The sequence below is a fragment of the Electrona antarctica genome (assembly GCF_951216825.1).
Source record: "Electrona antarctica genome assembly, contig: scaffold_175, whole genome shotgun sequence".
In the NCBI taxonomy this organism is placed as follows: Eukaryota; Metazoa; Chordata; class Actinopteri; order Myctophiformes; family Myctophidae; genus Electrona; species Electrona antarctica.
In genome coordinates this window covers 73,150-86,742 of record NW_027638594.1, presented here as the reverse complement: position 1 = coordinate 86,742, position 13,593 = coordinate 73,150, and the positions used below count along the sequence as shown (strand labels likewise).

The 13,593-nt window shown below is 45.4% G+C and overlaps 1 protein-coding gene across 1 annotated transcript; it reads left to right on the top strand.

Annotated features, from left to right (window-relative positions):
• Window positions 1–1,815: 1,815 nt before the first annotated feature.
• On the top strand, window positions 1,816–11,679 carry LOC306917912 (uncharacterized protein; the record flags this gene model as incomplete). Its single annotated transcript, XM_079530810.1, has 4 exons — window positions 1,816–2,035; window positions 3,057–3,131; window positions 5,623–5,922; window positions 9,314–11,679. 4 exons carry the CDS (start codon window positions 1,816–1,818, stop codon window positions 10,822–10,824), a joined length of 2,106 nt encoding a protein of 701 aa, XP_079386936.1. The 3' UTR covers window positions 10,825–11,679.
• Window positions 11,680–13,593: the final 1,914 nt, after the last annotated feature.

The following is a 13,593-nucleotide window of genomic DNA, read 5'->3' as shown; positions in this document are numbered from 1 at the left end:
GGAAGTGAGGAAGAGAGAATTTCAGAGCAGCCAAAACTTAAAAAAAAGATTAAAGATTAAAGGACCACTTCACCACTTTTCAACCTATCTTCATACAATAGGTCCTCACTAATAATCATGATAAAATGGTCTCATAGGAGGGCTGTGGGCAGTTTAGAAACCGTCTTCCAGTGACATCATCATTAGGCAGATTTTTAAACGGATCATTAAACAAGATTGTTTTACAAAAATGTTTAGATTTTCATTATCGTGACGATGGCTTCCATTTTCGCATTGCAACTTTTCAGGACTAGTAAGCCTGCAGTTTCTATTAGCTTGTATTCCCCATCGATGATGTCACTGGAAGACGGTTTCTGAACTGCCCACAGTCCTCCTATGAGACACAGACCGAGTAGAAAAACATTGCGCCATTTTTTCATGATTATTTGTGAGGACCTACTATATGAAGATAGGTTGAAAAGTGGCAAAGTGGTCCTTTAACGGCATCGGCGCTTAATGCGATTTCTCCCACGTTTCCGTTGTCTCCTATAGCCGCTTTATGCATCTTTGAAACATCTCACCAACACTCAAGCGGAGCGCCGCACGGCGTGAACGGAGGGTATGTACATCTGCCTCCCATGGAGAGTGGAATAAGTACTCGGGGACCCTGGGGTAAGCGACGTCCAAACTTAAGAAAAGCTTAACCGAGGGTTCCGAAAGGGGCTACAGCTAGGGTAGGTAAATGTGCCATGTGCCCGCCCCGATTAAATGGGAATCGATAGCCATTTTAAATCAGTAACTACCTTTTATGGCACATATAAGTACTATAGTGTATAAGCCATTTAAAAATACATATATCATAAATGCATTTTAAAAATAAATGCATGTCTTTTAAAAAACATGAATTGTTTGTGACACCTTATTCTGAAGGCAACAGGATTTCTTATATCTGCTAGCTAAAAAGCGGAAGTTATATTCTGGCAAAAAAACTGAGCTGAAATCACCGCTCCGCTTCCTTAGAACCTGTCATTTTGTGGCATAAACAATAAGTTGGATAATGATGTACCATACATGTTCACATGTAGCTTATAGTTTACTACTATTACTTAAGACCATTTTTCAAATATAGGCCTATATATTTTTTTTAACATTTTGGACAAAATTGCAAAACATTGAGGCAGGGCTCCAGACTACCTTTTTGACAGGTAGCACTGGTGCCACAAACCTTTATATTTGGTAGCACCATCACAAATTAGGTAGCACCCCTGGAACAACAAATTTTCAGATGGGGGGTCGGCAGCCAATTACATTACAATTTGTGGGGTCCTTGACATGAAACAGTTTGAAAACCACTGATTCACTGATTCAGAAAACTGTTATGATTTAGAAGACATTTTGTAGAATCTGGTCTGTCCTAAATAGGTTAACCCATTTTGGGCGGGAACCCCTTTTGCCACCGAGTGGCGCGCTACGAGTGGCGCGCTACGAGCTTATAGATCTGCTAGTTTTGAAAAATCGAAGAACGACTGACATAGAAACATAGCCTTTTCAGAAAACTGTCAGGATGTAGAAGACAATTTTAGAATCTGATCTCAGGTCAAAATGGGTTAATAGGTCGCACTCTGTAGCCCTGCGTTGAGGGGCCAGATGTGCCTACAAGCTTCAACTTCAATGTCCTTATTCTGTCCCTTCATTCCAGAGACCCCAGACCGGCCTGTGGAGTCCAGCCTGCAGGTGAAGATGCCAGAGACCCCAGACCGGCCTGTGGAGTCCAGCCTGCAGGTGAAGATGCCAGAGACCCCAGACCGGCCTGTGGAGTCCAGCCTGCAGGTGAAGATGCCAGAGACCCCAGACCGGCCTGTGGAGTCCAGCCTGCAGGTGAAGATGCCAGAGACCCCAGACCGGCCTGTGGAGTCCAGCCTGCAGGTGAAGATGCCAGAGACCCCAGACCGGCCTGTGGAGTCCAGCCTGCAGGTGAAGATGACTTCTCCAGAGCTCCCAGCTGTAGGACGGAGGAAGAGACAGTTACCCCGGCACCTCCGCGACTTTGACTTGGGTGAGAGGGATTTTACTGGTGACTCTGGAGCCCCTCATGGGGTAGTCTTGGGTGAGAGGGATTTTACTGGGGACTCTGGAGCCCCTCACGGGGTAGTCTTGGGTGAGAGGGATTTTACTGGGGACTCTGGAGCCCCTCATGGGGTAGTCTTGGGTGAGAGGGATTTTACTGGGGACTCTGGAGCCCCTCATGGGGTAGTCTTGGGTGAGAGGGATTTTACTGGGGACTCTGGAGCCCCTCATGGGGTAGTCTTGGGTGAGAGGGATTTTACTGGTGACTCTGGAGCCCCTCATGGGGTAGTCTTGCGTCACCAGACTGTTGCCTCTGCGATTTCCAAACGCTTCATCATACAGTCTGGGCCAACGGGAAAAGTATCCGGATACAGCGGAAGTGGAGCCTCCTCGCCACTTCCGTTTCGTCTTTACAGTCGCGCATATTTATCCTAATATAAATAGAAAACATCTAAGGCTATAGCTTGTGGCTTAGCAGAAAAGGTAATAAAAAATATATATTTTTGTGAACGGAAATGGCAGCTTCCGTTACTCTCTATATAGCATTCGGAGATTGTGGAATAGTTGTCTGACTACTCATTGGGGGGACAGCGTGGCAGTATAATTTACAATTTAGGCATTTTGCAGTCTGATGCATATAGCCCAGTCCGAGATAAACGCAGCTAAAGCCTACAAGCTCATAGCGCGCCACTTGGTGGTGCGCTATGAGCTTGTAGGTCTGCTATTTTTCAATAGCTAAAGTATTACATAATGCTTAGTTAAAAAAAAAAATATATATATATATATATATAGCATTTTAGATGGCCCTTTAGACGAATATTAGACGTCTATTAGACAAAGAAATGCTCAGTGGGATATTAAACGGACTTACACGGGAATGGCATTAAAGTCAGGGGTTTTCTCAACCGCATTCAAACGTGCATGGCTCGAATTGTGTTAAGTGTCTCTCTTAAAGTCTCTCTTAAATTAATCCTGAACTTTGGGATTTTAATTTAATTTTTTCATTCCAGACTCTGGTGCAGATGAACTCCCAGCCAGACCCGTTTCAACGCTGCGGGAGGAGCCGGAATACCAGCCAGACCTCGGTAAGTCTCTCTTTTCCAGCTTCAAGGCGTTCATTGTCACACACAACAGTTACTAGCATAGAGCTATACAGGATAGAGACCGAACCGGAACGCTAGCCCCGCCCCCAAGCTATTAATTTCAGTGGAAGTTGCTCAGTGGCGTTTTAAAGCACCCGGAAGACTGCCGGAAGTATACTTATAACTCAATGGCTCGAGCGAGCGGAAGTTTAGCCTAGCCTAGCCCCGAACCTCAATTTTGAGGTCCTGGGCTTACGCACGTGACGTCATGAACGTCCGTCCACCTCCATTAAGGGTATCGGATCAATGAATCGTCGGACCAAACACATGTAACCTGGATCTCCAACTTCCATCGTTACCGACTCGGTGCTCTATACAGCCGGGCACCGCTCTAGTCTTTAAATCCAAGAAAGGATTTCCTGGGGTCTAGTAGGACTATAGTAAAAAATAATAAAGAAATTGGCGTAAAATGCTATTAATGCTATTAACATTAAAATAAAAGACATATTTAGCCACGTTCGAATGCCCCCGCCCATTAAAAATCGTTAAAACGAAAGAAAGCAGTATAAAACAATTTTACACTCATCTTTTACTTCTCTAATAATGACCTAAAACATGAACATTGGTTGGGAAAAATATATATATTCTTGTACTAATTAACTTGGTTTTTCAGAAGTTAAAGGTATATTCAGTGATTTCACTTAATTCAAATATCACTTATTTTTTTGTTTTTGTTGTGATAATCCTCCCTACTTAGAGTGTGCTGACCATATAAGGATTTCCTCCCTGTCCCCATGAGTTAACCCCTGGGGGTCAAAAAACCATAGGTTTCGTTTTTGGCTAGGTGGCCCAGCCTTCATCCAATCAGGATAGAGGGGACTTCCGCCAATAATGATCGAGCGGGGGCGGGCCTTGGTGTGTGTGTGCTGTTGGCCTGCCGAGTGTCCCCCCCACTGTAGTGCGTGCATGTGCACATCTTGTTACCGGGGCGGACCGGGGGGTTTTCCAAATTACCCAAATCACTGAATGCTCCTTTAAAGGGATATTTCACTTTGGTCATTTTATCGACTACTCGGGCGTATGTAACACCACAGGCAGTTTTGAATTGCTCCATTTAGTATTTAGATATTTTATATTCATTTTATCTGCCCCGTCCCCTTCCTATACAAACCCATAACGTAACTTCAAACTATATTTGAACCCATTTTGACCTGAGATCAGATTCTAAAAATGTCTTCTACATCCTGACAGTTTTCTGAAAAAGCTATGTTTCTATGTCAGTGGTTCTTCGATTTTTCAAAAATAGCAGACCTACATGCTCGTAGCGCGCCACTCGGTGGCGCGCTATGAGCTTGTAGATCTGCTATTTTTCAATAGCTAAAGCATAACATAATGCTAACACCAAAAGGGGTTCCCGCCCAAAATGGGTTAACCATGATAGATTCATCGGAAACACCCGTCCTTTTTTTCTGGTGACTGATACTGTCTTTCTAATACGTGAGTGGGGGGCGTGGTCTTTCATTTAATGTTGTCATTAATTTTTAATAGAGATGTCCCGATACTGTATCGGTATCGGGAAAAGTATCGGATCTGCCCTTATTTGTCCTATCGGGTCATATCGGTATCGGTGAATATGCCAGTCTAACCACCGATCGGACACGGGTAAGGAAGGGGTTGACACTATGGCAGTCTAGCCACCGATCCGACACAGGGGTAAGGGGTTGACACTATGGCAGGTAAATAAATGTTGGTGCATGTGGAGTTTGCTTTGGAGTTGCCCAAACTGCAAGTGCGGAGTCTGCTATAGTGAGGAGTCTGCTATAAACACAACAAGAGATATATAGCTATGAGATCACAACACTGGTATCGGTACTCAGTATCGGTATCAGCTAACAAAGAAATGGAGGTATCGGGATCGGATCGGAAGCGAAAAAAGTGTATCGGGACATCCCTAATTTTTAATAATTAATTTTGATTTGTTTTTGGCACCGCAGGAGGAGGTTCTTTTCCAAAAGAAGTATTAACAATAAATGAAAACGGTAAAAGAAAACCAAATGTTTTCAACGAATCTACCGTGGTTAAAATGGAGTTTGATGTTACAATGGGTTTGTGTAGGGAGAGTAGATGATACAATTACCAAAAGTTTGTTTGAAAGTGAAATATCCCTTTTAAGTTTCCAGAACCACCTTTTTATAATGTCTACTTCCTAACTGGTAATAGGTAATTTTTTCACTTTGTACATGGAAAAGGGAGGCATACTATGGTCCGACGGAGCATTGGTTGGAAGGAGCATTGGTCCGAGGTGCGTTGGGGGTCGGGAGAGGGTTGGGGTTACGTTTAGGTGTGCTGCCTCGGGGGAGGTTAAGGTTAGGGTGAGGGTTTGAGGTAGGTTGTCGTTCGGACCAATGCTCCGTCGGACCAAACACATCAACCCCATGGAAAAGACTCCAGTGAATCCAGTGTTCATGACTATCATGTTTTTTTCTGCTCCTAGACATCCAAGTGGAGTTTTCTCCTAAGCGGGAGAGGAGCCCCAGTCTGCTTCAGGAGGAACCAGAGCCTCCAGAGATTAAAGAGGAGCAGGAGGAGCTACTTCAAAGACCAGAGGGGCCCGATGGGTCAACGTTGACGTCACTAGCGGTGAAACGTGAAGTTGATGATGATGAAGAAGACATCTGGTGTGAAGTTGAAGTTGAATCTTACTCTGAGGACGGCGGTTATCGGGAGGAGTCCAGTGATTATGAGGAGGAGTCCTGTGAATCTGACAGCGACTGGGAGGAGGAGTCCAGGGGAGGTCAGTGTTAAACACAGGACAGAGATTAAAATAGGGTGCACTTTGCATCCAAAACGCAGTTTATAGTTAAGGGACGCAACAAAACAACGACCTCTGCATCCACACGATGTACTACTGTACTCAGCATGTACAGTAAATATGTATGTATGTATATGTAAAACATAATACATATAGCCAAAATATGTATGAGCTTTTTTCAATTCTAGTTTATTTTGCTAGCTTTAGTTATAATAATCATTTATTCATCTGTTTTCTACATGAATATAACCACATTATAACCATATCAAGTAACTGAAATGGGAGTTAAATGCTGCAATTTGTGAAAATGACAAAATATGCCTCTTAACGTCGCTGAAGTGGGACTCATCTAAAAGACCATCCCTGGGACTCATCTAAAAGACCATCCCTGGGACTCATCTAAAAGACCATCCCTGGGACTCATCTAAAAGACCATCCCTGGGACTCATCTAAATGACCATCCCTGGGACTCATCTAAATGACCATCCCTGGGACTCATCTAAAAGACCATCCCTGGGACTCATCTAAAAGACCATCCCTGGGACTCATCTAAAAGACCATCCCTGGGACTCATCTAAATGACCATCCCTGGGACTCATCTAAATGACCATCCCTGGGACTCATCTAAAAGACCATCCCTGGGACTCATCTAAAAGACCATCCCTGGGACTCATCTAAAAGACCATCCCTGGGACTCATCTAAAAGACCATCCCTGGGACTCATCTAAATGACCATCCCTGCATCCCGGGACTCATTACATTGAAAACCTAATTTACATCACTGCAGGAACTACATTTGTGGGGAGAACAGAGTTGGGTAAGAGGAGATCCGTGCACACCGTTTTAAAAGAACAGAGTTGGGTAAGAGGAGATCCGTGCACACCGTTTTAAAAGCTCTGAAAACCGCTCTGTTTTCCTCTTACCTTTCTTAGTGATTCTTTTGGATCCTGCATCTGTTGAAATGTGTGGATGTGTGTGCACCTCTTGACCATTAGATGTGTGTGTGGATGTGCGTGCACCGCTTGACCATTAGATGTGTGTGTGGATGTGCGTGCACCTCTTGACCATTAGATGTGTGTGTGGATGTGTGTGCACCTCTTGACCATTAGGTGTGTGTGTGTGTGTGTGGATGTGCGTGCACCTCTTGACCATTAGATGTGTGTGTGGATGTGCATGCACCTCTTGACCATTAGATGTGTGTGTGGATGTGCGTGCACCTCTTGACCATTAGATGTGTGTGTGGATGTGTGTGCACCTCTTGACCATTAGGTGTGTGTGGATGTGCGTGCACCTCTTGACCATTAGGTGTGTGTGGATGTGTGTGCACCTCTTGACCATTAGGTGTGTGTGGATGTGCGTGCACCTCTTGACAATTTACAATTTAGGCATTTAGCAGACGCTCTTAATCCAGAGCGATTTACATTTAGCAAGAACAAAAGCATGGGAATACATCACATATATAAAAAGCATTTATCAAGAAACATGCGTAAGCTAAGAACGTAGCTAGAACATATCTATATAATGACACTGTACATATAAACTATATAAACTATACATATATACTATACTATGCTGTACATATATACTATGAAGTGCTATGACTACATACAATGCAATTATTGTGCTGTCTACATAACATGCTATAAGTCTGTATCAAATGCTATCTAAGTCTAAAAAGTGCTGTCTAAGGGGGTAGGGTAAGTGCTATGGGCCATGGTGGAGTCTGAAACGGTGGGTTTTCAGACTACGTCGGAAGATTGGGAGTGATGCTGCAGTTCTGACTGCAACGGGGAGTGCATTCCACAGTTTTGGAGCCAGAAGGGAGAAGAGTTTGGGACGTGTGGAGCGTTGTCCCGGCGTTTTTAGTGAGGGTACTTCCAGCTTCCCTGCATTGGCTGATCTGAGTGCGCGGGAGGAACGGTCTAATTCGTCGTATGTTATAGAGTGTGAACCTGCAGGATCGAGTGACAGCTGTGATGTGAGTTTTGAACGAGAGCTGACTGTCCAGGCCAACACCAAGGTTCCTGGCTGTTGGGACAGACGTTACCAGGGCGTTGTCTACGGAAATAGTTAGCTCCCGCATAGGGCAGGACTTAGCTGGGAAGAAGAGAAGCTCAGTCTTGTCTGGGTTCAGCTTGAGGTGGTTGGAGGACATCCACTGTGAGATGTCAGCCAGGCATGCAGTGATGCGCTCTTCCACCTGAGAGGCAGAGGGGGGGGGAGGATAGAAACAGTTGTGTGTCATCGGCGTAGCAGTGATATGATATATTGTGAGCGGAGATGATAGTGCCAAGGGATTTAGTGTACAGTGAGAAAAGGAGGGGACCAAGTACAGATCCCTGTGGGATCCCAGTTTGGAGGGTTCGGGGGCATGATAGCAGACCTTTCCAGGAAACCTGGTAGGTCCGGTCGGTGAGGTAGGAGGAGAACCACTTCAGTGCTGTCCCACCGATGCCTAGATCTGCTAGGGTGTCTAGGAGCAGCTGGTGGTTCACTGTGTCAAATGCTGCTGATAGGTCTAGGAGAATCAGACCATTAGAGGTGTGTGGATGTGCGTTCACCTCTTGACCATTAGATGTGTGTGTGGATGTGCGTGCACCTCATGACCATTAGATGTGTGTGGATGTGCGTGCACCTCAAGACCATTAGATGTGTGGATGTGTGTGCACCTCTTGACCATTAGATGTGTGTGGATGTGCGTGCACCTCTTGACCATTAGATGTGTGTGGATGTGCGTGCACCTCTTGACCATTAGATGTGTGTGGATGTGCGTGCACCTCATGACCATTAGATGTGTGTGGATGTGCGTGCACCTCATGACCATTAGATGTGTGTGGATGTGCGTGCACCTTGACCATTAGATGTGTGTGTGTGTGCGTGCACCTCTTGACCATTAGATGTGTGTGGATGTGCGTGCACCTCTTGACCATTAGATGTGTGTGGATGTGCGTGCACCTCTTGACCATTAGATGTGTGTGTATGTGCGTGCACCTCTTGACCATTGGATGTGTGTGCACCTCTTGACCATTAGATGTGTGGATGTGCGTGCACCTCTTGAACATTTGGTGTGTGTGTGGATGTGCGAGAGTTGGCACAATTACTAAATTCATCTTTAGATAAGCCCCACCCTCTCCCACTTAGACACTGTCCAGCCGGGCTATCATGGATTTTACTCATTAAATACTGGTTAATTTTTGGAACCAGACCTTCAAATCTCTTCCAAATTTGGCCTGTCGCTGGGCGTCCTGGTTCAATGGTTACAAATACCCCCGGGCCTTCGGGGTGTTAACAGGGAAGTCTCACAAGGAAGGAACTTGTTTGATGACGGAAGCCTTTTAACATCTCTCTCTCTCTCTCTCTCTCTCTCTCTCAGGAGCGAGCTCCGGGTCTGCACAGACTCAGTTCTTCACTTGTCCCGAGTGTCCGCACGTCTTCCCGTCTCAGGTCATCTTACAAAGACACATCAAGCTGAGCCACAAAGTCACACCAGCCGACAGTCAGCAAGTCGTTGACTCTGTAGACTCATCGAATGACACAGGAAAGACAACCCACAACTGTACACATTGTGGAAAGGGTTTCCTCACGGCATATAACCTGAAAAAGCACCGGTGTTTGCACACGGGTAAAGACTGTGACAAACATTGTGACAATAAGAGTCAGTCAGCTGACCTAGAAAGAAGCCAGCTTCCCCACGCGGGACATAAACCTTTCCGCTGTGAACAATGTGACAAGGGTTTTAGCATGTCATGTTTTCTGGAGGCACACCAGCGCATGCACGCCGGAGAAATGCCTTTCCAGTGTGAATACTGTGACAAGAGTTTCAGTCTCCCCGGCGCCATGAAGACACACCAGTATGTCCACACGCGAGCAAAACCCGTTAATCGCTGTCAATATTGCGAGAAGTGTTTCAAATCCTCGAGTGACCTCAAAAGACACGTGGTTAGACACACCGGAGAGACACCCTTCGAGTGTAAATATTGTGACCAGAGTTTCAGTCTCCCAGGTTCTCTGAAGAAACACTGTCAGTATCACCACATGGGAGAGAAACCCTTTCACTGTAAACACTGTGAGCAGTGTTTCAATCTGATCGATGAACTAAATAAACACCAGCATAGCCACACTGGAGAAAACCCTTACCAATGTAAACATTGTGACAAGCGTTTAATCAACGCTGGTGCTCTGAAGCTACACCAGTATGCCCACAGTCGAGAAACTAAGAATCGCTGTAAGCAGTGTGAAAAGAGCTTCAAAAGCCCAAGTGACCTAGACAGACACGTGCTCGTCCACACTGGAGAGAAACCTTTCCAATGTAAACTCTGTGACAAGAGTTTCGGCTCCACAAGTGGTCTGAAGATACACCAGTATCACCACACTGGAGCGAAACCTTACCAATGTAAACGGTGTGACAAGAGTTTCCGCACATCGGGCACTCTGAAGGAACACCAGCATGTCCACACTAGGGAAAAACCCTTCCAATGTAAACAGTGTAACAAGCGTTTCGCCCGGAAACAGTTCCTGAAGACACACCAGCGTGTCCACACTGGAGAAAAACCATTCCAGTGTGAGCACTGTGGCAAGAGCTTCCACGCCTCCACGCTACTGAAGTCACACCAGATCACCCACCGAGGAGAAAAACCTTTCCACTGTACACAATGTGACAAGTACTTTAGGTCACAGGGTTACCTGAAGTATCACCAGCGGTACCACAGCGGAGAGAAGACTTTCCGCTGTACATATTGTGACAAGAGTTTCTACCAGAAGTCTGAGATGAAGACACACGAGCGTATCCACACGGGAGTGAAACCTTTCCAGTGTAAACTCTGTGAGAAGAGTTTCTGTCAGTTAGCGTCTCTAAAGTACCACGCGCGTCACCACACAGGATGAAAACACAGGCGTTTCTGTCAGGTAGCTTAGCTTCGCTAAAGTACCACACAAGGATACAAACGCAAGAGTTTAGTCAGTTAGCTTCTCTAAAGTACCACGCGCGTCACCACACAGGATGAAAACACAGGCGTTTCTGTCAGGTAGCTTAACCCCCTTATGGCTATTGACGTAATTGACGTAATGAATCAAAAAAGCCATAAACGTTGACATAAACGTTTTATTCCCTATAATCGGGGGCTTAATGTAGCAAAATGTAGCAACCTTTAGCTTGTTTGGCTAACTGCCGATGTAATCTACCTAAAACCGGCCAAAATCCTCGCGTGCACACACTTGCGCACGGGCGCGGTCTATGTGCATCGCTGCATAAAATGTGATATTTGGGGCTTGATTAGAGCTTAATTTGACTTGGTTATTAAAATAAATGATGATAGCTTAGCATCCCGGACATCTGACTGTGTAACACAGCGAAGAAAGCTAGCGGATGTTGTGATCCGTTGGACAGGAAATGACATTGCCAGATTCCCTCTATTCGGTCAAAATCGGCATAATGGTGAATTTAGCGCCACCATCAGGACTGGGTATAATAATAGGATTACCGTGTTAGAATGAGATATAGTGTGTATGTCACAGATTTTTCTATTGGCATTAAAATGATGAATTAAACATGAATAGTGCAGGTAGAAGGTGCAATCTACTGTTAATTAGGGTTGCCATAAGAGGGTTAGCTTCTCTAAAGTACCATGCGCATCACCACACGGGATGAAAAAGAGTTTCCTCACCAGCATATAATGATCTACACACTGGAGGAAAAAACCTTTCCACTTTAAAAGTCACAAAAGCTGAAGGGACAATGTCCACACTGGAACCCTTGTCACATTGTTAACACGCAGCCCGCCAGAACCGTAGAAACTGTAGGATTCAATTAATCGTCTAGCCTGCCAGAACCGTAGCCTACGTTTTCCAGGGTTTATTAAAGCAATAAGCCACGAGAGGTCTCAGGTTACCGGGTATTTTACAATGGCTGGGAGGCGTATGCAGACCCGACGCGCAGCGGAGGGTCTTTTACCCTCCCAGCCATTGTAAAATACCCGGTTAGCTGGGGCCTCGAGTGGCTTATTGCTTTTCTAAAACGGTTACAAACATATAGCAATATTAACCTAATAAAACTATTAAATTCACAAAAGTAGCTACGCTGCGCCACCAGAGCGAGCCACATCACTTCCTTGTTTTGCTCGGCAAGTAGGCTATGTGACGCGAGAATAGCGCTTGATGTCTTTACGGGGCTGCCTGGAGCTACACATTCACAGTCATATGAGCCGGGCGGTGCATAGACGCCCGCACGGCATGGGTTTGTAAGGCAATCAAGCGCTCCCCAGTACAGCTACAGAGATGCGGAATCAGCTGGGAATGATATAAAGTGATTGAAGGTGTGGGTTATCGGTGAAATTTACAACGGTCACGTGACGGTAACCAGCCAATCAGAATCAAGTATTGGGACTAACCGTTTTAGAAATATTCTTTAATCCATGTTTTGATCGGATCGCATCGGTAGCTGCCGTTCGTTAGCATAACAGTCAAAGTGTGACAGTGGCCGCGGCCATTTTGAAGATGTGCGCGCATCCACTTGCACTCTATGTGCTGCTTTCAAAGGCCTGTATCTCCAAATCGGCACAATGAATGTCGTTTCTGGTGAAAACAAGGTTTTTCAACTGCCGACAGCAGGCGCTGTGATACTCGCGGTCGGGTTTTTCCACCACCGACCGAGAGAACAACAACCGGTCAAGACACCACACACAGCATTTTGTCATTGTAACATCCGGTTATGAATATTTGGTGATAGATTAATTAATGCTGGCGGCACTCCTTTTGCCGGGGAATTCTTCAAAATAATGGCACTAGATTGCCAGCAGATGAGCCAGATTTTACTCTGAAAAGCCCCGCCTTCCATTTCCCCCCAAAACCGGGAGACATAATCTTCCGTTCTTACCTCACGCTCACTGGAACATCCATCTAAAGTCTCTCTAGAAGCGTTTATACTCCAAACGAAATGCATGGTGAAGTCAGAAATGATCACAGAACATCGCCGAGTTTCAGCCAGTTAAGTTCTCTGAGAACCAAAGGGTAAAAAAATTCAGAAAAACAAACAAACATTGCATTTGCAAATGAAAAAAAAAGAAACAATCGTAACATATATGGATGTATGATTGAGAGGCCCCCAGGATTCTGCCAGTGGATTTTTTTTTAACTTGGAGTGACTTCAAATATTATAAAAGTCGATGTGTATTTAACAAAAAAAAACATTTAATGGAAGATCTACACTGGCACGTTGTGAGCTTGTAGATCTATTTGAAACTTTAAAAAAAAAAAATATATATATAATCTATACCCCATGATTTTGCAACCCGTTTTTTTTCCCCCCAGTGTCAATTATCTAATGTAATCCTGGGCGCTACACTTCCTCTGCCAACCTGGGGGGGACAGCGGACTGACCTCATGCTTCCTTCTATGCATAAGTCCAAGCTGCTTCTTTTCACCTGACGGGGGGAGTTTCCCCGGCCGGACGTGGCACGTGGAAGGAACACGTTATTCCGACCAGTTCCTTTCCCCTCCATCAGGCGCCCCGGCTGGCCAGGAGGAGGTAGTTTAGAGACCAGGATTACTGTTTTTTGTGATGGTACCTACCCTAGGGGACACGGGGAGAACATGAAAACCCCACCTCGGGTATGGGCACTGATGACGTGGAGGAGGGAACACGTCCCCTGCGGGAAT